This window comes from Delphinapterus leucas, chromosome 10 (assembly GCF_059928025.1).
Source record: "Delphinapterus leucas isolate spDelLeu-1000000601 "Yukka" chromosome 10, BTC_Dleu_Yukka2, whole genome shotgun sequence".
NCBI lineage: Eukaryota > Metazoa > Chordata > Mammalia > Artiodactyla > Monodontidae > Delphinapterus > Delphinapterus leucas.
Window position 1 is genome coordinate 74,311,457 of NC_143138.1, and position 25,363 is coordinate 74,336,819.

The window sequence follows — 25,363 nt, forward strand, 5'->3', positions numbered from 1 at the left end:
GTGGGTATTGATAAGTAGCAATTTATTCTATGGTTCTGTTTGCTTGATAGGATGTGAGCCATGGTAAGGATTGGACTGTGGTGACAGGGAGGTCTCTGCCCCCCATTAGCTGGGTGACCTTGGACAGATCCCATTCTGTCTCTGGTCCTCAGTTTTTGCATTTGCCAAGTGAGGTGTAAGTGGTATTGTCCCCTTAGGGTTAGCGTGAGGGTTAAATAATGCAAGTAATGCCTGGTCCGTGGTATTCTCAATGACTGTTCGTTTTCGTTATGGTTAAGGTGGCGGAGTGGGGTAGACTTTAATGAGAACCCCTTTTTATGAGAAGGGACGGCTACAGCCAAAAGAAATGCTGGTGACATCTAACGGGAGAGACAGGCTCTGAAGCACCATTTTTGTTGTTGTTCTGGGGTATCTAATGTGGATATAGGGCAGACAGTCACTCACTGGGCTTGGGGAAGTAGCACAGCTACAAACTCTTTGGTGCAGGAGGCTGTGGTTTAATCCCTTTGAGAGGAGGTGCTCCCTGATGTGGAGAGGACTGGGGGGTTGTCAGGGTGGGCTGTGGGGGTCAGGAAGCTCTTCCTCTTCCCCAAGGGGGTCTGCTCAGGTCTGGGAGCTCCCCCAAACCTCATTTGTTGGCCTGCAGGTGGTGAGAATAGTAACTAAAAGCCTGGGAGCAGCAATGGATGGGATCTGGGGATCAACCCCAGCAAGCAGCCAACTGAGCTGGTTTGTGGAGCCTGCAAGCCGCGTTCAGGGAGTCCCAGGAAGAGCTAGGCCACGTTTTGATGGGGTGAGAGGACCAGAGGTTCTGCTATTGTTATCCTGGAGGGGACTACAGAACTATTAAGCATGTATATTATTATCAATGACAATTATGCCAGTTGTAGTTTGGAAGGTTCTAGCACTCTTAGAAGTCCAAATAATTGCTTTAAATTCACCACTTTCAGACTAAAACATAGTTATCTATCTATCTATCTATTTTTGTTGTTGTTGTTATCTATATTTTTATCATAGACACAAAGAGAGACTTTTCTTTCTGCAATGTCCACAATTTCTTTTATTCATCAGGAGCGCAGATCAATGAAAGTTCCTTAGCTGATTTTGAGACTTAGGGAGGGAGTCACTGATTAGGGGTTTGGGTTGGGGTCTGAGGATTTCAATACCATTTTAGCCTCAGGATTCACTGAGGAAGGCACATGACACCTTCAGAAGAATAACTGTATAAGGTAAATAACTGGAATTTCTCCAGAGATGAGATTCTTGGTTCCAACAGTGTCTCAGTGAGAACCAGGTTATGCTGCAGAAACCACCCTCAACTCTAAGCTCAAAACAATGAAGGCTTATTTCTTGCCCTCACTTCATCTTCATAGTCTCTCAAGGACCCAGGCTGACAGAGCGATGCAGATCTCCATGCTAGGAAAGCAAGAAAAATGCCTAGTGGGAAAGTGACCCATCACGTCCACTCGCAACTCATCAATCAGAAGAGATGATTCGGTGCCCCCTAACCCCAGGGGGACAGGAAGTGCAGCCCTTCCATTCTGGGCGGCAAAGAGCTGGAAATATTGGTGAGCTGCATTAGTGACAACCACAGTCCACCCTTCCGCTCAACAAATGTTTGGTCCATACTCCAACCTGCAGGCAAAATACACTCCCCCTCTCCCCACGGAAGACATTCCCCAAGTCTCATCCTATCACGGTGTCCAGCTTAAACAGCAGGACCTTGGGATAACGGGCATGGTCTCTACCTCAGGTCTGAATTGGCTTCTGTTAATCCAGAGATCTATGAATTTAAAAGTTTTATACGACACCCAGCAGTGGTGGAAGAGGGACAGAATAAGTGCCACGATGGTGGAACAGCTGCTGGGCCATGGCAATTCTGAGTTTTGCTGGCAGATGGTAGAGGGCCAGCGCCTGTCCTGGGAGTGGGCGATATTCCTTCATTAGGTCTGGATTCTGCTGCTCCCCAGTCCATCTGGCTCCATCCACTGGGAGGTTTTCCTTTACCTTTAATTTCCTTGGCCACCTCTGAAGTACGCATTGGAGGCCATGTCTCCTTGGGGGCCAAAGAGCTTTCTCAACCTGCTTTCTGCCTGAGGAAGACTGGAGCCCAGAGAGTGGTTTTAAATCTTCAACAGTCATAAACGTTTTTATTCCACGCTCATGCTTTCTCCGGCTATACAACCCTCTTAAAAACTTAATTGGCTTCTTACCTATTTGATTCTGATCAGCTTCATGTGCCCACAGGTACATTCACAGTTCTTTTGAAGACATGCTGCTCTTGACTGGGACCTATCGGGCTTGTGTTTCCCACGGCCATTTTATCCTCCTCATTCCAGAAGCCAGGATGCTGGAGAAACCAGCACCTTGAATGTTGCAGTTGCCAGGAAGAGGGAAGAAGCAAGTGGCCAAGTATGCCAGCTCTAATCTCCCACCTAGAAGTGACACACATCACTTCTGCTCACATTTTATGGGCTAAAGCAAATCTTGCAGCCATACTTCACTTCCAGTGGGCAGCCGAGGGCAGGCAGCCGAATGCAGCGTACAGAGAGAGCTGGAATATTTGTGAATAGCACTGGTGACCGCATCAAGTTATTGCAACGTGATGAGCACGTAGCTGCATAATCAGAAAGTAAGAAGTGAGGTTAAATGGTCAAAGCCACTGATTCTTCTGGTAAGTAGGCTAAGTTCAAAGTAGCATGTTTATGAAACATGTAAAGAATACCAGGTATCTGTCTTGAAGGTTTTGCATGGGTTAGGTCAAGGTTAGGCTGCCCTCGTAATAAAGTTAGAAGGTGTTCCTTTTTATTTCTTGGAAGAGTATACACAAGATTAATATTCTTTCTTCCTTTTAAATATTTGCAAGAAGTCACCAGTGAAGCCAAATGGGCTTGGAAGAGGGCCCTCACCAGACACTGAAGCTACCAATATCTTGATCTTGGAATTCCAGCTTCTAGAACTGTGAGAAATGAATGTTTGTTTAAGCCACCTGGTCTATGGTATTCAGTTATAGCAGCCCAAATTGACTACGTTTTTTTTTTTTCCTGAGGGCTTTTCAGTTGTTCCCAGTGAGAGTCTTGATCTATAACAAATTAGTTCCAACTATTATTAGAAGTCGCAGTTCGTTAGAAGGTCTTGAGCAGACGAGTGACCTGATACGTTTTTAAGGGTTCACTCTGGCTGCTGTGCTGGACAGAGACTGGTGGTGGTTGCCGGGGCGATGGGGGAAGCGGGCAGAGTAGTGAGTAGGCTATGAGACCATGAGACAGGACAGTGGTTCTGGTCCAGGGTGGCAATGGTGAGCTTGGTGAGAAGCAGTCAGATTCTGAATATATTGAGGGTAAAGTCTGTAGGATTTCCTGACAGTCTCAAAGTGGAGTGTGAGAGGAAGGGGAAGAATCAAGGTTCCTTCCAAGTTTTCGGGTCTCAGTAACCAGAAGGACGGATTTGCCATCGCTTGAGATAGGGGAGGCTATGGCTGGAGAAAAATTATGAATGGAGCTGGTCTGATGAATTGGAATGTTTACATTGGAACAATCAACTCTTTTAAACTTCGCAAATGACAAATGCATTGTAATTGAGGTATTCATAAAAGAGTTTATTTTCTAAAAAGTAATTCATCATACACCGCAAGTGAGGTGGCTCAGTAATCTGAGTTCAGTTTTTAAAAAAATTTATTTATTTAAATTTATTTATTTTTGGCTGCGTTGGGTCTTCGCTGCTGTGCGCGGGCTTTCTCTAGTTGCAGCGAGTGGGGGCTACTCTTCATGGCGGTGCGCAGGCTTCTCATTGCAGTGGCTTCTCTTGTTGCAGAGCACGGGCTCTAGGCACGCAGGCTCAGTAGTTGTGGCACACGGGCTTAGTAGTTGTGGCTCACGGACTCCAGAGCGCAGGCTCAGTAGTTGTGGCGCACGGGCTTAGTTGCTCCACAACATGTGGGATCTTCCTGGACCAGGGCTTGAACCCGTGTCCCCTGCATTGGCAGGCGGATTCGTAACCACTGCGCCACCAGGGAAGCCCAGGAGTTCATTTTGAAGATGAAGGAGGACCATTTTCTCTGCTGGAGGCTTTGGAGTGTCCCTGAGAGGGTGTGTCTGATCCTACTTGGAGATAACGTGAGTGACTTTGTGATCATGAGGCTCAGCTCGAATGGCTCTTCTGCTTCTTCCATGACAGGCTCTGAGTATAGAATTTATTTGATTACTGATGTGTCAAAAAAGCCTTGTCATATCCTGTTTTGCAGATGGGAGAGCTAGAGGCTTTTTAGGAGGAAAAACCCCCCAAACACTGACTTTAGAAAAGAGAAGTTTCTGAAACTTTCCTTTCTTGGATGTGACTATATCCCTGGTCAGTTATAGTCTTCATGGTCAAAGCAGTAGGAAAAGGTAATGTGTGTGAAGGGCCGGGGTTGACTCCCAAGACCCCAGAAACCAGCTTGGTTCTTTTCTATTAGCTATGAAACTGAAAGCTAAATCTTACAGCACCTCATTTCTTGATATTTTCACTCCTCTGAACATGTGAGTCTAACTCAAGATAAACTTACGACTATCTGTTGTGTTACGAATTGAAAGGCGCATTTCAGAACAAGTGTAGGACTGATTATAAGTCATCTTTTAGTGCCAACAAAAAGGTGGTAGCTGAGGGATGCCAGGTTACTATAGAAACACCAGGGGAAAGGGAAGAGTAAGAAGGATGCCTTGTGGAGAAGAAATAGATTTTTGAAATGATACCTGCACCCCATGTCTAACGTTTCCCCTTTACAAAGTATGTAGATAATAGGAAGGAATGCTCCTAATATGAAAAAATATCAATAACCTTAAAATGTATTTAGAAATATGTAGTAAATTTCTCATGAACTTAAAGTTTTTTTTTAATTAGACTTTTTTTTTTAAGTATAAAGTGCAACAGATAAACAGAAAAAATATTTTTCAACCTGCAGCCATGGATAACATCTAAGCAGGAAGCAAGGTGTCATGATGAACACTTTCCTCCATTAATAAGCAACATGGATTCTGGCCAGCACAAGAACCATTGCTGCTCACAGGTAAGGCATGAGATTTGATGTCAGCCAGTCCTAATAGGTCCCTGCATTATCACTCAGGAGAGTTCCTGAGCCTGTCTGTGCCTCAGTTTCCTAATTTATTAAGTGGGCTAATGCCTATTTCAAAGAGCTGTTATCACGGTTAAATGAGAAAATGTATACATGCAGTTCACTGTGATGTTTGGGAACACAGTGAGAGCTCAATAAATGGTTGTAGTGATGACAATAAAGATGGTGAGGACAATTGCCAAGAGAGTCATTTTCATCCAGGGTAATGGTAGAATAGAACTCCTGGGGCAGAATAAACTACCGAGCAGTCATAGTCCGAAGTCTGCCCCAATGAATCACTAGGTTAAATGAAAAAAAAACAGACAGTTTTCCCTTCGATGTATAATCTGATGGTATTTGTCAAATTCAGATCAGTAGAAATGGTAAGAATGCATTTTAAAAAACCACTGAGTTTTGCATATAAACCTGAAACAGTAATTGTTATGATAAAGCTGTAGATGGGATGTGAACATGTGGCAGAGCAACACCAGAACCTCGGGTGATCTAGGATTAATCAAGAGATGCTTTAAATGCCCTTTATCACTTCAGGTGGATGAAATTATAATGTCAGAAAGCATTACGAGAAGTTTATTGTACATAGTTTTAGAGGCTGACGTGCACAATTTTTTTTTTTACAGCTTGGTATTGGAAATGGAAATAAAACCTGATGGTGCTGGAATTAGTTGGAGAGTAAAGAGAGTCAGGAGGAAAACCGCTTCTCACCCTTAGGGGTTTATAACACCCAACGTGGCATGAAAGCCGCAGTGAAAACAGCTACTGAGGGGATTGTGAATTTCCCTCCTTTTCTCAGTTGTCAAAGGCAGCAAACGCCACCAAAAGGGGTGGAAAAGCATGGGTTTTGAAGACATTGGTATTTCTTTGGTGAACTGTTCTGTAGTATCTATAACTTCTGACGAAGTTCTACTTAGAAATTTGGGGAGAAACATTTGTAGAGGATGGCTGACCTTCCAAATAGCAAATAAAGGCAAAGTTGAAAATGGTTATTTCTATAACTTCTTCACATTATGTTATTCAATTATTAGAAAACCTTATTAATGCAGTCTATGGGGAAGAAAGCCAGACTGAAATTATACAAAATCTGGATTCCAGACTCTGTTTAAACAAATACAGTTTAATTATTCCAATACTCTTCATACGTCCTCAGATATAATGTATATTAACAGATAAAATGAGTTGAGCTAGAAAGACTGCTTTGAATAATCCTACACCACACCATGAAGAATAAAAGTAAAAACCTTGAACATACATCCAATTATTTGGATCAGACCCGAACTGTTACAAATATTAAATAAATACAGCTTTGAAGAATTTCTGGAGCGTCCATTTTCCAACTACATGGCTCCGGGTGTTAAATCTGTAATCAGCATTGGCTTTATTTTTCTCAATTCTCAGAAAATTGTTAGTTGTTTTTTTTTTTTTTAAATGGCCTATTGCAAGGAGCTGATGCTTCTATTCTTTCAGAGTAGTGACAAAACACTTTCAAAAGCCGAGTCTTATAGCAAAATATGAAATTCTAACTTACATACTTACATATATGTACCATTCATACTTCTAGGAATAATGCCATAACGTCCAAATCTGAAAGCCTTTGGCCCACTAGGCTCAGACATAAATAATAACCACAACAGTGAACATACACTAAGTGCTGATTATGTGCTAAGCGCTTTTTCATAGGTAGTTTATTTATATGCATCTTGGATGTCTCCAAATTCTCCAGATTGCTGGGGTAAAATTGTGCTTTAAAATTTTAGCAAAAACCAACCTACAATATCACCCCACAAACGGGTGTCACCCCACTTTTGCTCTGCAAAGATTCTTGGGCCAGGACCTATGGTCCTCCAAGTCCCCGTTGACTTGGTAAGAAGCCTTACTGGTTTCTCAACCTCCATTCTTACTTTCCCTTCCCAGCCTTTCCATTTCTTTTTTGCACCGTGTCACCTCACTGTACAGCAACTACCTTAAGTTCTTCATAGCCCAAAGCACCTCGCATTCACAGCTGTGTAGAAAACAGACTTTACAAAAGGTTTATGTCTCTTAAGGGAGTGATTTAAGCAAGGTTTTTAATTTCTAGTGCCTCTTCTGTAGTCTCATATTGAGAAATATGCCATACATACAGGAATATTGAAAGCTACTGCTCTACATCTTTGCTCAGATTGGAAAAACATGGTATTTTTATGTGGAAGAAAAATACATCCGACTCACTAAAAGCTACTACAAATAGGAAGACTCCAAGGCTTCTTAACAGTATTTAACTTAGTGATACCAAGTCATGAATGGTTTTGTGCACTGATGGACTCTAGTTATGAAATATACACTCAGACATGTGTACATGACTAATTTCAAGGTCTTTAGACACAGGCTCCAATCACTTCCCCACAGTCACTTGATAAGCCTTCCGCCCTTTGTTGATTTGGAAGCTGGAACCTAGATATGGTCATTAACATAAAATATAATCTGACACCCAGGAAGCAGAATGAGTAGTTTAGCTTGAAATGTATACAAGTCAGAGTGAAGAAAGCAAAACAAAAAAGTCTTATCTTCCATTCTAGTGGTCATCAACCACATGGGCTAAAGCAAGTTTTTAGAACATTACTGAAGGGCCCACAGATGAACTCCATCAAGTGACTGTTAGTTTGTTGACTGAAACTGTCAAAAGCCATTGACACCATATGCCCTTGGGAATCTTTACACTGCTCATTCTGGCAGCACCAGAAGTAAAGAGGAGAGGTAAAAAGGAGAAATGAGAATTGGTTAGGTCTCAGCCTTGGCTGCTTTTAAACGGGTCACAGCCCAGGTTAGAGGAGGTAGGAATCCCCTGGGGTGGGACTCAGGCAGCAGCACTTTTTAGAGTCTCCAGATAATGCAATGTGCAGGCAGGGCTGAGTTTTCAGATTAGACTGAAAGCAGCAACTGGCAAAATGTGGAAAGAGAGCTCAAAATTTATAGGAGAAATGAAAACAGTGATATCGCTTTTAAATTAAGGCTATAGACATTGCCAGGGAAATGTATTTGCTAATCAGAGCAAATTGTAACAGGAATCTCTGGAATTATTTTTCTGTTTATGTGGACTTTGAAACAACCATAGATTCTTATGTTTAGCTAACAAATAATGCCACCATTTTTTTCTTGTCAAATTTCTTTTGATAATGGCAGATGTTCTTGAGAAGTACCTGACCTAAAAGGATTAAAACCTTTTGAAATAAGTGAATTGAAAGGTATTACAAGAATGTTGTGGAGATCTAGATACCTAGATGAATTTTAGAAATATTTAGATATCAAAATTCAAAGACAAGACAAAAATTCGGGGTAAAAAGATATTCTGCTTACTAGAATTAGCCCACAATAGGACACTATCAATTTCTTTGACCACCTAAAGGTTTTAAAAAAAAGGAAAGCTCTCTTCGATTGAGTTGGCTAAAAGGTTTCTATGTCTTCAGGGTTTGAAATGTCTGAATCACTTTTGCATGCAGTTGGAAGAACAAAGGGTGAAATTTTGATTGATTTTCTTTAAGATAATCTTGAGTTTAGGAAGCTGTAAAGCAAAACTGGGTATGGTTTTAATCCCATCTCATGATTTATTTAGATTATTGAATCTCCATTACTAAAAGAAATTATATTTCAGAGTGACATATTATCAAAAATAAATAAACAGTAATTTCCTCTCCTGGAATTCTTAAGTAAAATATTCCGTATTGTGCTTATCTCAATTATTAAGATCCCGAGGGTCCTCCCCCCACCCTGCCCAATGCCTCTGGAAGTATTCTTTACAACAAATTAGAGGTAATTTCCCCTGATCCACAGGTTAAAATAGCAGCAATACTTATTACTATTAGGAGCAAGTTTATGTGCTTAAATCTTGCCAGGTTCAGCATAAACATTGACAATGATAAGTTAGGCTGATGAAAACCAATCAATACCATTTCTCACACTTCACTTCTGTAATGCTTCACAGGATTACAGGTGATTAACTACAGAAGAATATGTCAGCAGTAAAAATTAGTGTTATCTGTGGCCCATGTTTATTGGTTATTTAATTCTTATAAGTCAAATTATTTTGACTTAACGTGATTCTAAATTATATTAAAACCACCCGAACCAGAACCAAAATATTAAGATGTAAAGCTCCAATATTCATGATGAACTTTAACTTAGATTTATCCTTTGTTGTAAGTTAACTGTATAACCTATAGTTATAAATTTGAATAATTTAAAATATGAGAAAGAAAATTTCTTTTTTTAATGTAATGTCTGAAACATTTATATTAACATATTTCCATACAAATAACCCAAAGAAAGTTTAACATTAGTTGCTTTTTTGTTGTTGCTGTTTGTTTTTTTATACAGCAGGTTCTTATTAGTCATCAATTTTATACACATCAGTGTATACATGTCAATCCCAATCGCCCAATTCAGCACACCACTGCCACCACACCCCCACGGCTTTCCCCCCTTGGTGTCCATACGTTTGTTCTCTACATCTGTGTCTCAACTTCTGCCCTGCAAACCGGTTCATCTGTACCATTTTTCTAGGTTCCACATACATGTATTAATATACGATATTTGTTTTTCTCTTTCTGACTTACTTCACTCTGTATGACAGTCTCTAGATCCATCCACGTCTCAACAAATGACTCAATTTCGTTCCTTTTTATGGCTGAGTAATATCCCATTGTATATATGTACCACATCTTCTTTATCCATTCATCTGTCAATGGGCATTTAGGTTGCTTCCGTGACCTGGCTATTGTAAATAGTGCTGCAATGAACATTGGGGTGCACGTGTCTTTCTGAATTATGGTTTTCTCTGGGTATATGCCCAGTAGTGGGATTGCTGGATCATATGGTAATTCTATTTTTAGTCTTTTAAGGAACCTCCATACTGTTCTCCATAGTGGCCGTATCAATTTACATTCCCACCAACAGTGCAAGAGGGTTCCCTTTTCTCCACACCCTCCCCAGCATTCGTTGTTTGTAGATTTTCTGATGATGCCCATTCTAACTGGTGTGAGGTGATACCTCATTGCAGTTTTGATTTGCATTTCTCTAATAATTAGTGATGTTGAGCAGCTTTTCATGTGCTTCTTGGCCATCTGTATGTTCTCTTTGGAGAAATGTCTATTTAGGTCTTCTGCCCATTTTTGGATTGGGTTGTTTGTTTCTTTAATATTGAGCTGCATGAGCTGTTTATATATTTTGGAGATTAATCCTTTGTCCATTGATTTCTTTGTGAATATTTTCTCCCATTCTGAGGGTTGTCTTTTCGTCTTGTTTATGGTTTCCTTTGCTGTGAAAAAGCTTTGAAGGTTCATTAGGTCCCATTTGTTTATTTTTATTTCCATTACTCTAGGAGGTGGATCAAAAAACATCTTGCTGTGATTTATGTCAAGGAGTGTTCTTCCTATGTTTTCCTCTAAGAGTTTGATAGTGTCCAGTCTTACATTTCGGTCTCGAATCCATTTTGAGTTTATTTTTATGTATGGTGTTATGGAGTGTTCTAATTTCATTCTTTTACATGTAGCTGTCCAGTTTTCCCAGCACCACTTATTGAAGAGACTGTCTTTTCTCCATTGTATATCTTTGCCTACTTTGTCATAGATTAGTTGACCATAGGTGCCTGGGTTTATCTCTGGGCTTTCTATCTTGTTCCATTGATCTATGTTTCTGTTTTTGTGCCAGTACCCTATTGTCTTGATTACTGTAGCTTTGTAGTATAGTCTGAAGTCAGGGAGTCTGATTCCTCCAACTCTGTTTTTTTTCCTCAAGACTGCTTTGGCTATTTGGGGTCTTTTGTGTTTCCATACAAATTTTAAGATGATTTGTTCTAGTTCCGTAAAAAGTGCCATTGGTAATTTGATAGGGATTGCATTGAATCTGTAGATTGCTTTGGGTAGTATAGTCACTTTCACAATATTGATTCTTCCAATCCAAGAACATGGTATATCTCTCCATCTGTTGGTATCATCTTTAATTTCTTTCATCAGTGTCTTACAGTTTTCTGCGTACAGGTCTTTTGTTTCCCTAGGTGGCTTTATTCCTAGGTATTTTATTCTTTTTGTTGCAATGGTAAATGGGAGTGGAGAAAGAAAATTTCTTCATCTTAGGTGACCAAAGTCTCTGACTGAAGGAAAGTTCAGGCTTCAGCATACCTTATTTTAGATGAAAAGTGAGTCTGAGGAGTGATCTTCCAGTATGGTTAGGGGTCTGTGAAATATCTGGGCAAAAGAAAAACAAAAAGCTAAAACCCCACCCTCACTGCCAAATCACACACACACACACACACACACACACACACACACTCACTCTCACACAACCAGCCAACCAATCCAGGGAGACACATTTCTGGGAGCTCTGGTGGAGTCAGGGCTCATCGGCACTGGAGAAGTGATCTACTGCAGCATTTCTCAAAGGAGGTTCTGTGGGTGGATCAGCCCCATGAGATGCTCTACTGAACAAGGGTTCTGAGGACAGAGAAATTTGAGCATATTTACTCTTCCTTGGACATTCCCTATGCTTGCTAGGCTACTAAAGCCATTGAGAATTTCTTTAGTAAAGACAAATGACCATTTCTGCTTCTCCAGTATTTTCCAACATTGACCACGCGCTTCTCCCCCACTCCCATTAAATTTATTAATATCGAGTAGAATTTGCTTCTTGAAACACTTTGGGAAATGCTGATCCTTGAAGTATAAAGAGGCCTAATATGGAAGGAAGAATCTACACAAACAAAAGAGAAGAAAACACTAAATGAAAACAGAGAACCCAAACTCCTGGCAGGCTCTAGTGTCCTCTAGCGGCCACTGTACAGTGACTGTGATGTCCACCTGACACTGTCACTTGAATCCTCGTCTTAATTCCCTCAGGGTGGGAAAAGAACTGGGTTGGAAGTGAGGAGTCATGGATTCCATTCTCCCTTCTGCAAACTGCCTTTGGATAATTAACTTCCCAATCTGAATCTCATTTTTCTCAATTATAAAATCAGAGTTTAAAGAAATGATCTTGATTGTACTTCCTAGGCCCAATTAGATGATTCTATCACAACTATTATAATGGAAGAAAAAGAGAAAATAGGATTTGCTTGAGAAGAATGCTCTTTATGATTAACTTTTCTGGAATGCAAAATGAATGATGTATGAAATAGAAATCCTACAGTACAACCATATGCAGATAGGAGATTCTTAATCATTATTCTGGCCATTTTGACCGATGATTGAGAGTCTCAGGAGGACACCTGGAATAAACCTAGCTTTAGTTAGACAGTTTTAAAAAAAGAACAATCCAGAAACTTTCAGCAGCCAGATTTTTAAATAAAGCCAAAGGGCAACTTTAAAATTAGTTCTTTTAATTAATCGTCCTTCAGGTTGTACAGTCTGTGACTACATATTCTTGGTTATTAAACAGTTTGTACTTCAAAAAAAAAAATCAAGATGTGGCTGAAATGACGGATTCAAATGAAGCTAACCTAAAAATATGGAGAAATACAATACAGCAAATTATTATGCAAGTGTCTATGTATTTTTCCTTTAACAGAAAATAAAATTAAATTAATGAGAGAGAGAAATTATAATTGCCAGGGAAGCTAAATTATTGATTTGATGCCACAAATCAGCTGACAGTTTTTTCCCTATAATTCCTGGGCTCTGTAATTAAATAATAATTTAGAGATTTAAGACTTAATGTCACTTACAAGTTGCATCCTGAATTGTATGAAACAAGAAACTGAATCAATCCCCAAATTGATACCAAATTATCTTAAGATGTATTTCCATATTGAATTGAATTATTTTTTTCAGGATCCATTTGCAATAGTCAATTTCAGATATAATGTTTAGTACACATTTGATGAGAATAGTAGAAATCCAGGTCTTGAAAGTGGAAACTAATAATAATATAAACTTTTCCTCACTGCTACATGTGCCATGAGGCAAATGTGCCCTCTCATCACACTGGATCTAATCTATAACTGTGGTTCTCAAGCATGACTACACATTTGAATTGCCAGGGGAGGTTTTACAATTTTCTAATGCCCAGGGTGCACCCAAGACCAATCAAATCAGATGTTCTGGGGGTGAAACCTGGGTATAGAAGTATTTTTATAAACTTCCCAGGAGATTCTCATATGCAGCAAAATTTGATAAGTGAAGCCATATAGCCCAGTCAATGAGTTTCCAAGTAATCTGGCTGTACCATTTTGGTTTAAAATTGGCAGTGTGAAGCACATCTGTTTCTGTTTTTCGATGCCTCTATAGAAATCTCAACAGAAATTGAAGCTACTCCTTTTAAACAAACAAAGTGTAAAATATGACCTTGTGGTAGATAATATAAACATAATATAAAAAGTACTTCCTTGAGCTCAGTATTTATATACTTTGCACACAAGGCTGGTCTACTCGAATTCAGGAAGCACATGATTTTCTTCCTTGTGATGCAGCGAGTAGAGTTACAGTGACATATTCTTAAAGACCAAAGGAAGCCTCCTCCATTTCTCCAGGTCCAAGTCACAGAAGTGGTGAGGTATGTGGGGTGTTCAAATGGGTGACTTCTTATTAAATTTGGATCCATGGAGCTAGATTTGGATCATATTATTAGAATTCAGAGATAATTGGTAAAAAATTTTTTAAAAAAGCACAGAGCTAAGCAGCTTCAGTTATTAACAATGTTGTGGTCTTTGGCAAACTCTGGATGAACTATAATGAAATGGAAATAGCAAGGTCGGTACCAATAAAATATGGTCATAAAGTCTGACTACTTCACAGTTAATCCTTTTTCTAATAATCCAAGGAAAGGTAAATACCATCTAGGAATATTCTGGTAAAGAAAGTGGGGTAAATAAAAAGAATCAGTTTAAAAGGTATTCTTCTGACCATCATACTTTATTTTTAATACAAATAGGTAATAAAATAAAACGTACCCAGATATCTTTTAAACAAGAATACATTTTCTGTATATCAAGCCATCATTTACAGATTAACACTGCAAAAAATTTGCATTAATAACTCTTAATTCGTTTACATACAATTCTATGAAATAAACAAAATCGTATGTAGGGTGAGAACCAACAAATAAGAACCAATTCAAAGTTCTAAAATCTTATCTCTGTATTAATTCCTTCACAGTTCCAAAAAATCACACCCATCTACAAAAAGAATATAGGTAGTCTTAACATTCAACACTATGTACAAACTAACTTCATTTCTCTTAGTTACTGTTGATTCCATGGGCCTGGCCAACACATGCATTGTGATGCCAGTCAGAACTGCTATCCTGCTCCGCCGAGGGTGGCCATTCTTTGCCCTGGAAGGAGGCATTACACCAACTCGTAGTATTTCCCAGTCTGGGGATCAAAGTAACAGTTCAGACATGGGTCATACAGCAGAGTCAGCACTTCCTCGTCCTCTTCCACACTCAGGTCTTCTCCACCTGTGGGAAGGGGAACCACCGTCATGTTAGCTGTTGGCCTGGCCCGTAATTCTTAAACTGCAACAGAGAAGGGCAAGGAAGCAGGAATCATCTTTCCTGGGAGACTGTCCTTATGCGGGCAGGATGTCAGTGCTGGAATGGAGGAGCGCTGCAGATGTGATAACGCTCTACTTGCAGTGTAAGACGGAGAAGAAACGGTGATCACAGGGGCCAGATTCGCTATAAAGCACAAGAAAAACGAGTGTGGAGAACTGGCAGGGAGAAGAAAGGATTAAGGAAGAGGGCCAAAGGACTAAAGAGCTATGAGGATTAGGGATACTTGAACAGGATTCAAAATTTGATTATCACAGCTCTAGACTTTTTCATGGGCCAGAGCTGCACAAATGCCAAACAGTGCAAATTAATAAAGAGCTCAATCCCCATTCATACAACCTAAAAAGACTACCAAATAAACATGAATTAAAATAATGTGTAGAAATATGATGCTCAAAGCATAGAACACAAATGGAAAACAATGTCAGATGATCTGTGATTTTATTAGTGGTAGCAAGCTCTGTCCAATTTGCTGGGAAAATGAACACGGCTCCATTTATTTCTTCTTGTGACAGCTAGTTAGATGGTTTGGATGAAGAGAACACCTACCGCCTAAGTAATCAGCAAAGTTAGCAAGGTTTGGTTGGTTTTCAACAAATGGCATGGAATGAAAAAAAAAAAAAAAGCTTTACTAAGATATTTCCGGACCACCTTGTGTGTGCCCAGTGTTGTGCTCAGTACTTATGTACTTGATGCCATCACTAGCACTAGCAAGCGAGCGCCTTCTGAGTACTTCTCAAAATCCATGTAATAGGCTTGGAGGCTGGGAGGGCAAGACCTCCCTCAGCTGGAGGGACCAGAGCAGGCTCAGGGAGGAGCAGATAATTAAGACAACACTGGTCTCTCTTCCTTAGCACAGGCTACTAAGGACCAAAGAAAACCAAACCTTTGGGCTACAAGCTCACCAGGGTCAGCTCTGGAGGGGCTTGGATGGTGGGCATGGGCAGGGCTGACACAGAACAGAGGCTCAGTAAATACTGAGTACTTTTTGAAAGGGTGAATCAATGTGTGAAACAAAGCTGGGATCTTAAGCGCCACTGCCCAGAGGAAGGGAAGGCGGTGGTAGTGGTGGTGGTGGTGGGACCTCACCTGACCCAGCCAAAATCAGATTAAGCTGGTGCATGGACACCATCAGGACAGTGACAAACTGGGGTTAAGGCCAAGGGAGTGGTGACAAAATGGTGGAGTGGGGTTTTGAAACTGTACCATAGCCAGTCCTCTGCCCATCCTTCTTCTAACCACCCCAAAACATTTAACGTGATCCTTCCCTGCCCCAGGCACCAAGCCAGGTGTTGGGGATATGAAGATATAAGAGAGAGGCCCTGTTTTCAAGGAGTTTGCAGTGATCTGGGGGAAACAAGCAATCAGTGGACTCTCTGGTGAGTTGCACGCAGTGCCAGCAGTTCTTAAAAAGTGGGGTTTAACAGAAGAATGATTTCATCTGCCTTGCTTAGTAACATCTCAAATAGTACAACCCCCGATGGTTTAGAAATCACTTTCTCATGCAGTAGCTCATTTGACTGTTATGATCCTGTGAAAGAGGCAGGAATTATTGTGCCTGTTTTATGGATGAGGGAAACAGGGTCTGCAAAGTTAAACAGCTCATCTGAGGTCACTTGGTGAGTTAGAGGCAGAGCCAGGGATGAACTTGGGTTTCCAGATTCCCAGTTCAGTGTTCTTTTGACCATACCTGCTCGATCTTATTGTTAACACAATACTGGTGTAACACATTCAATTGGAAGCTATTACATTATGGGGATTTAAATATGGAAAGTAAAAAAGTGTAAAGGTGTCCTACATTTAAAGACATCAGTTTTGGAAACAAAAGAACTTTGATTTTTCATATTTCCAAAACCACTGACAAAGATGAGACAGTCCTTGTGGGAGGGGCAGAGGCAACTAGCTCAACAGGCCCAAAGGAACTGAGCTTATTAACTCCAGAAAAGGGAAAGCTTGATGGAAGTGACAACAGCCCTTCTGGCTTCACGTATATAAAGGGTGGCAAATGAATGGGAAATTAAGACGATGCTGTGGGGCTCTAAGAGAAAGCAACAGGATCAATGGGTGAAAGTTACAAGGAGCCAGATTTTGGCTCAGCACAAGGAAAAATTTTCTAGACACTGGAGCTGACCAGGAAATGGAACGTGGACTCTAGGGAGGGTGAAGCGGGGACTGAGGCAATCATTTGTATGAGATTTTGTAGATGAACCCTGTGTAGGACAGGGGGCCAGATCCAATGACCCCTATGGTGCCTTTGATGAGTTTTTGTGACTCTTGGCTGCAGTGGCTTCTTGCATCCTTGAAATATGTCAGGACTTACAGCTAACGGCCACATTGATAGTGGTAGCTGACCTGAGCACCTTGCACAGTTTCTGATTAAGAACAGGAACCCAGAGAAGGCAGCCTGCCTTTCCTTTATTTTCTATTGTTACCTTAAGAGTGGTCCCTAGGGCCTTGCCTCCACCCTCCTCCTCTAAGTAGGAGAGGGTGGGAATGCTTTTCAAGTGGCTGTTTCATATTGAAGATGATCCCCTGGGCCACTTCTGCACATCAAAGGACAGTGTGCATGTCCTTTACTTTCAGATATTCAATCCATCAACACTTTCATATTGGGGCTACTTCAGAGAACGGAACAAAATCAGGTGATCAATAAGTAACCACTGTGTGCTTGCTACGTGACTGAGCAGTCTGGTTATGGATGAGACAGCCTAGTTGTACATGTGACATACACACATGAAACAAAAACAGCTACTAAAGATTAATGAGGAGTTAAACTGGGAGTGGCTAAGAGCACCCCTGGGTTCTAGAATCCAACAAACCTGGGGATGGATGGGAGCGCCGCTGCTCACCACCTGCATGCCCTTAGGCTGGTTACAGATTATTTTACCTCACTGAACCTTCGTTTGCTCGTTTTTAAAATGGGAATAACCTTATTTCATAGGGCTTTGTGGACTAAGCTGGACACTGGGTAATATGCATAGCACAGAGCACATGGTAGTTGTTCAATAAATAATCACTACTATTACTGTTAAGAATAATAACAATATAATAAATCCTTAACTATAGGCTACAGCTTTTTTAGTAACTCAGAGCAGCATTGATAAAGCTTAAATATAAAGAAAAGACTTCACAGAGACAGGCAGAATGACATTTAGACAATGAAGTCAGATAGATCTGGGTCCAAATCCCATTTCTGCCATTTCACAGCTGTGGGACATTGAGAAAATTCACTACTCAGCCTCAGTTTCCTCATATGTAAAGTAAGGATAGTAATAGTACCTGTTATAGTACCTATGAGAACTAAATAAGATAACACTCAGCACACACACAGTGAGTACTCAGCAAGTGTTATAATCATTATGGAAAACGTAAGATATCTGAGTTAGACACGAGAGGGATATGTTCATTTATACCTCACTCCCTACCCCAAAACTATATCTGTTTGATTTTTTACTACTAAAAAAAAGGTTTGAATGAAACACAAAGTCCCCTACTAATTTTATACAGGATATTATAATTAATTCATCTTTAAATAAAAAGTTCTTATATCAAAAATCATGTATTTTTCAAAAAAGTAACATTAATTTTTTCCATCAGGTGTGATATTAAAACCACATATTACTGAGGTAAATAAATATAAGTCGAATTTTCTCAAAGATCTGCCATCCAATGTCTTGTTTTTACTGCATCAACACATTGGGGGAAATTCTGACCTCTGGCACATAAGAGTTATATGCTGTATAATTGTTCAGTGCATTCTGTGCTTGTACTTTCCAAAAAGATAAAATTTTAAGCTGGCGTTATTAAATTAGAAAACTCGATACATTTTTACAACTAGTCAGGAGCCTTTCAAAATGAAAATAACCGTTGTAATGGGCCATGGGTCTTTATCATCCAACTGCAAAGGGATCAAGGTGCATCCAATTCATTAGTAGAGGTCTGGCTACATAATGCATGCAAACTGAAGCAATAACTGCTATAGAAATGCATTCGTTCCAATACATATCGCTGTAGAACTGGAACTTCATGCATTATAACCATGGGACTAACGCAGGTTTTGTGGGTTTTAGTACTAAAGCTTTAAATGGGTGAATTTTAGAACTCTACCAACAATGACATTCATACAAAAATTGGGTGATATTATGTATAACTTTATATTGAAATAAGTGCTTTAAACTTGCACAGATGGTTTTGTTTCCATTATAACTTAATTTTCAAAGCCTCCAACTTACATCATTTTGCCACTGTAATCTCTACGTAATGAAATTATAATATTGTTAAGCAATTACCACTGTGATGTCAAGCAATGGGAAATGTTTTGAAAGGTAATTATTGTGCATGGGTATGGGGTAATTTTCAATTATATTCTTGGATAGTGAAGAGTTCGTTTTTCTCCCAAATGCTAAATTGCTCTATTTAAAGACTGGCTACAGAAACTCTAAAAGGACAAATTAACAAATAAAACCATTCTCTGCTACCAGACTAAGAGCAGCGGGACAGGGGTCCAAATTACATTTTCACTCTTCTTCACATAATAAAGCCATTTCTAGTGAAATAAAATTGCCTTTCAGATAATAATCTATTTACAAACTTTCAGCTTCATCCACTTTGAAACTGGTTAACGGCAATAACAGAAGAAAACCCAACGGAGTCAGACCAAACACAGCAATATTACCTGCCCTCCCCTTGGTTAGATCAGTGTGAGCAGATAATTCCTCCAGTTCACCTTTTGAGTCAATTAATATAAATGCTTAATTATCTATATTTAACGCATTTTAACTGTAGATAATAGAAAACCTATATGCACAAGCTCAGTCTTCAAGCTTGAAAATAAATGATGTGGCACCAGTTTATCAGATTTAAAGTCTCTGAATCAAGACACTGTAGTTGATTTTCGATTTTCTGACGCTGCCATCTGGAGTTTTGTTTTTTTTTTTACAAGTGAATGCATTTTCTCTCTTATAGATCTTGAAAACTGATGGACTGTATCTTTATGCGCATACTAATACACTATTGTTCAAACAATGCAGTGGTGACAGATCACCACTGGGAACAGTCAGCCTTCAGGTCAATAAAGATGACATTTTAGATAAGATTCTGCTGAGCACCAGGTGCTTGCAAACTCTTCCACCAACTTATATCACGGTAGGGCAAAATTAACTTGCACTAAAACTGGAGAACGTGAACTGTTGAGATTTGTTTCTCAGCAAATATGTGCCCTCAAATGGAAGAAAGATAAATGACCAATAATGGAATAAAAAGGATGAAAAGGTACTTTCTTCTGTTAGAAAGCTATATTGTTTTTTGGAAGGCAAATGATATGCCAAGATTATAGCTCAGGTTTCATTTGGGAAATAAGTACATCACTCCTTTTGTAAAATCTCGTGGCTATATTTTACTTGGAAAATGCCGCTTAAAACAACACATTGAAGAATTTGGATGATTAGTTAGGAATTCTTGCAATTTCATTCTTTCCAGCTAGTCTCTACTTACAAATGTGATTCAAATGTGCGCTTGTATATCAAATCATCACGTTGTACACCTTAAATTAACATAATGTTATATGTCAATTATATTGCAGCAAAGCTGGGGAATACCTCACAAGACATATATGTGCACTTGTAAATATGTGAATTACCACTCTGAATGCTTTTTGTTGCACATGAAGGAAGGTCCCTAGTCAGACTATTGAGCTCTGAAGCTACAAAGCCTATAGGATCTCCAGGGCCTGATTTCAGGCAAGGTGGCAACGCTGCAGCCAGGGGGAAATGTATCCCAATTCCAGCAATGGAATCTAGGACCACATCCTGGGCCAAGGCCCCTCTGTTGTACATTTGGGGAATAAGTAGGTGGGGGGTGGTTCTGGAATAGGAGAGAGCCTCAGACACCCATCAGTGTGTTTACTTCTCTACTAGAGGGTTCACTGCCAGTATGCCTGAAAAGAAGGCATTTCTTTATATAGTGAGAGGGCTGACTGCCCCCCTCTTAACCACTTCTTCTATGCAGACACCCCACGGACCCTGAAAGCTGCATAAGAAAATACTTCCTTGCCCCAAGGTTAATCAGAGACCAAAAGGCAACTACTTGCCTCATAGGGGAAGCGGAAGGAATCTGGATTCAAGAATGTCATACAGGTATAACTTGTTTTTTTGCACTTTGATTTATTCTGCTTTTTACAAATCGAAGGTTTGTGGCAACCCTAAGGTGAGCAAGTCCAACGGCACCATTTTTCCAACAGCTTTTGCTCACTTTGTGTCTCTGTCACATTTTGGTAATTCTCAAAATATTTCAAACTTCTGCATTATTATTATATTTGTTATGATGATCTTTGATCAGTGATCTTTGATGTTACTACGACAACCTGCTGAAGGCTCAGATGATGCTTTTTTTTTTTTTTTTTTGCGGTACGGGGGCCTCTCACTGCTGTGGCCTCTCCCGCTGTGGAGCACAGGCTCCGGACGCGCAGGCTCCGCGGCCATGGCTCACGGGCCCAGCCGCTCTGCGGCATGTGGGATCCTCTCGGACTGGGGCACGAACCCATGTCCCCTGCATCGGCAGGCGGACTCTCAACCACTGCGCCACCAGGGAAGCCCTCAGATGATGCATTTTTCAGCAATAAAGTATTTTTAAATTAAGGTATGCACTTCTTAAAAGATGTAACGCTATTGGACACTTCATAGACAACAGTGTAGTGTAAATACAACTTTTATATGCCCTGGGAAACCAGACTCATTTTACTGCGATATTTGTTTTATTGCGGTGGTCTGGAACAGAACGTGCAATATCACAAAGGTATGCCTGAAAATGCTAACAAATCATTTCACAAGCTGAGAGTTGAGGCGGGGGCTCTATGGGTCTAAGGAGAATTCTAAAGAGAGTACTATTTTATCCAGAAAGGCTCAAGAAAGAAAACTACCTAAATTAAAAACACTGCACTGGACATTTCATCTGTGTAGTTCTTATTGACCCAAATGGGAATTCTGTGGTTCTATCAGTGTGGGGCTTAAGGGTGCGGACAGTCCAGTGTGACAGGCCTCGGTCAGTGTTCTGCTCCACAATCAGTGGGGCTGTGACCCAGGCTGTGACCTTAACCTCACCCGTACAGTGGCGACACAGCACAGCCCTATGCCAGTAAGTGTTAGGAGAAGTCACTGAGAGGTAACGCACAGGAAAACTCGACACAGCGCTGGGCACACAGCATGTGCTTTATTAATGCTGGCTTCTATTATTACTTTGATCGTCAATATTGCTTTTTTAGGGGAAGTTCTCCTTTGCATTTTGAATAAATCTTCAAGATACAGGGAAGATCCAAAAAGTAGACCAAATCATCCTTCTGTTTCCCATGGGCAGAAGATTCACTCACTCATTCTACTCAGTAAATATTTATGCAGCGTTTACAACGTCCTAGGCTCCATGTTAAGCACTGTGGGTACCACGGTTGTTCGATGAAGCACAATGTCTGGTGCGATAACTAATAAAACAGATTTTGGAAGACTGCTTTTAGACTCAGGGTATTATGTCAAATAATTGCACGGCGGGAAACAGGACTATGAAAGGATTCCTCTGTTGGACCCAGGACAGGCGGCCAGGTTCCCCTCTCTCTGGTTAGCTGTGAGGCGTCATGAGATTTCCATAAATTCTTGAATAGTAATTTGGATATTAAACCTATAAAATAAGCATCCGCTGCCTATTTATGTCTCGTGGAGATTAATTAATGTTCATAAAGGAATATCTTCTGTGGCTTTGCTGTACAAAAGGTATGAGAATGTTATTTTTATGAGACTCTGGCAACTCCAAAAGCCCTTCTGAGTGTCTTTCTCACTCAAAATCCATGCAACCTGCAAAAAAAGGTTTACAGGCCTGAAGAGAGAAGCATTATTATTCCATTTTGGAGCTGGTGAGCATGAATAATTTAAGGGTCATAGCTGTAAAGGAACAAATGTCAAAAACAAATTGACAACTATTCTTCGAGCAAAGTCTGGTTCATTTTCAAAAGGTCAATTTGGTAGTTTTCTTGAGTAAGTTCTGAAATCTTAACTTCCCAGTTTTACATTTCACACGGTCTCCAGAAAAACACATTTTTCGTAGGTGTTAAGGGTACCCGTGCCCATGGTAATTGATATTTGGCAAATGTATCATGGCCCAGCTGAGAGCTGCCCGTTTCTCCATTCAGTCGAATGGTGCGGAGTACAATGCTGTTCCTGCTGGCTGCTTGGCTCTGCTGGGAGCCAGGCTGTTCATTTCAAGATGGAATTCATACACTTGAGACATTCTGGCCTAGTAGAAACTGGGGCTGTGACACAAATTTGTACTGAGTAAAGAAGGGACTCTAGGGCCAGGTATAATGCATGCATTTACTTTTGTATGGGCTGGGGCAAGTTTTCTAGAGTTACGTATTGGTTAGGCCATCTTTCCCTGCTGTGAGAATGCAGTTATGCCTCTAGCTGCATGGATACATCTCGGCCTCTCCATCTCTGATGGAGATGTGGTGGTTCATCGTATCACTTCCCTGCTCTAAGTACCAGTGTCCATGTGTAAAATGGGGGTAATAATAGTACCTATGTCTCAGTAGGCTATTCTGAGAATTAAAGTGCACATGTAGGCCTGGGTCACTGGAAGATGAAATAAACATTAGCTATTATTATGCTTATCCTAGAAGTCTGAAGATGGAAGAGCCTCTTTCCCTGTGAACGAGACTTCAAAACCACCTTCACATCCCAGTGCAGTGGTTCTGCAGAAAGGCACTGATGTGGAGGAAGATTGGATCCAAATCGTAACTCTGATTGAGCATTTGACCTTGGGCAAGGTCAAATTGAGGGTGATGAACTACATTAGTGTTTTTAACTGGTTCGTTAGGGCCCCACGGCAGGGTTCTGAGACCATAACTCCCACTCCACCCAGAGCAGTTCTGCTTTTAACTCCTTTACTTATTGGGATTCCATATGAGATTTCACTTGACAGGAAAGTTTTCATTGCTTATAAGTAAAGTTTAAGAATCACCGCATAAGGTGACCTATAACTGTTTTAATTGCTAAAATGTATGGGTCTAAGTTCAATACCCTCATTGTTGAATTTTACAAATATGCCTAATATACCAAAAAATTGGAATTGGGAGAAAAACTGAAAGTCAGATTTCAATGAATTACCCTGTTTTTTTCCTTCCAAGGTTGTTATAAGAAATGACCAGTTGAATACCATTTCTCTCCCTCTTTTTCCTCCCTTTCTCCCTTCCTGTCTTCCTTCTAATGAGAATCCAGCCTATCTAATATATGCCAGAAATTTCAGGGTACTAGGGATCTATGAGTGAGCAAACTGACAGTCTCTGCTTTTAAAAACTCTTAGGCTACCTAGGAAAAAGGGCAATAAACAAGTAAACGAATCACGAGTTATGAACTGTGAAAAGGCTGTGACGAAAAGGCACTAGGTGAGGTGAGAGAGCCTGACCTACTCAGATAAGGTCGTCTCGAGAGGCCTTGGAGAAGGTGGGCACAGTGACCACCCAGGCTAGGCAGTCCCGCACTCCAGTCATCTTGCCCTTCATTCAGCCCCTCACTCCCTTGGCCTTGCCCTAGATCTGGTCAACACGGCAACTACACCCCTCAGCCACTCACCCCACTGGAGGGAATGTGGCCACGAGTCATTTCTGACAAGCCTGGGGGTGGGGGAGGCAGGTCCAGGCCTGAAACAGGTGACCAGAGGTCTGCTTTTCTTTTTTCTGAAAGGACTTAGCTACTTAGCTCTTGAGACGTTTTGTTTTCCTGTCGATTGGAACTCTCAACAGAAGAGTAATTTTTCAATTCCTGGTTTATATATAGTATTTTTTTATTAGGTAATTTATTTACTTGGTTCAAAGCCAAAAGAATTAAAAAATAAAAACAGTGGTTGGGCTCTGGGGCCAGGCTGCTTGGGTTTAAATCCCAGCTCTGCCAATGACTAACTTCACGCAAATTATTCAAGAGCTTGCTGCTTCAGTTTCCTCAGCTGTAAAAAATAACAACTGCATATACAAAATTAGTATCTTCCTCATGGTGCTGCTGGGAGGACTAAATTTCTTTTTTACATTCTCTTTTTTTAAAAAATTGCAGTATAATGATTTACAATGTTGTGTTAGGTTCTGGAGTACCGCAAAGTGATTCAGTTATGTGTATGTGTGTGTATATATTCTTTTTCGTATCCTTTCCATTATAGTTTATTACAAGATAGTGAATATAGCTCCCTGTGCTGTACAGTAGGGCCTTGTTGTTCATCTATTTTATATATAGTAGTGTGTATCTGCTAGTCCCAAACTCCTAATTTATCCCTCCGCCCAACCTTCCCCTTAAGTAGCCATAAATTTGTTTTCTATGTCTGTGAGACTGTTTCTGTTTTGTATAAAGGTTCGTTTCTATCATATTTTAGATTCCACGTGTAAGTGATATCATGATACTTGTCTTTCTCTGTCTGACTTACTTGTGAGGACTAAATGTAACCACTGAGCACAGTACAGCGTCTGGCATATATCAGGTGCTGAGTTAATGGTATTGTGCAACAGAAACCCAGGAAGAGCCCCAGACTACCCACAACTGTGCCTCCCTTCTCCTTCTGATGGTATACACTGGGTGCTTGAGCCTATTATTTTTCTTTGACAAACACTTTACAAGAACAGATGGAAACACTAGCTCAGTATATTGGTAACTGTATGCTACGTTGTCTAAAACTAAGCCAATGACATGTAAAGATTAAGCAAATAGGAAACACTACTTT

At 40.4% G+C, this 25,363-nt stretch overlaps 1 protein-coding gene across 4 annotated transcripts in view; it reads right to left on the minus strand.

Annotated features, from left to right (window-relative positions):
- Positions 1-13,662: 13,662 nt before the first annotated feature.
- The window catches only part of CFAP20DC (CFAP20 domain containing), a 274,294-nt gene continuing 262,593 nt past the window's right edge, over positions 13,663-25,363 (minus strand). For 2 of the 4 annotated variants that reach the window (XM_089919511.1, XM_022572706.3), the window contains one exon: positions 13,663-14,527. In XM_089919511.1, the coding sequence (XP_089775637.1) occupies positions 14,415-14,527 (113 nt within the window). In that variant the 3' untranslated portion in view covers positions 13,663-14,414. The remainder of the gene's footprint in view (positions 14,528-25,363) is intronic. The other 2 variants (XM_089919510.1, XM_089919509.1) reach the window with 1 other exon arrangement.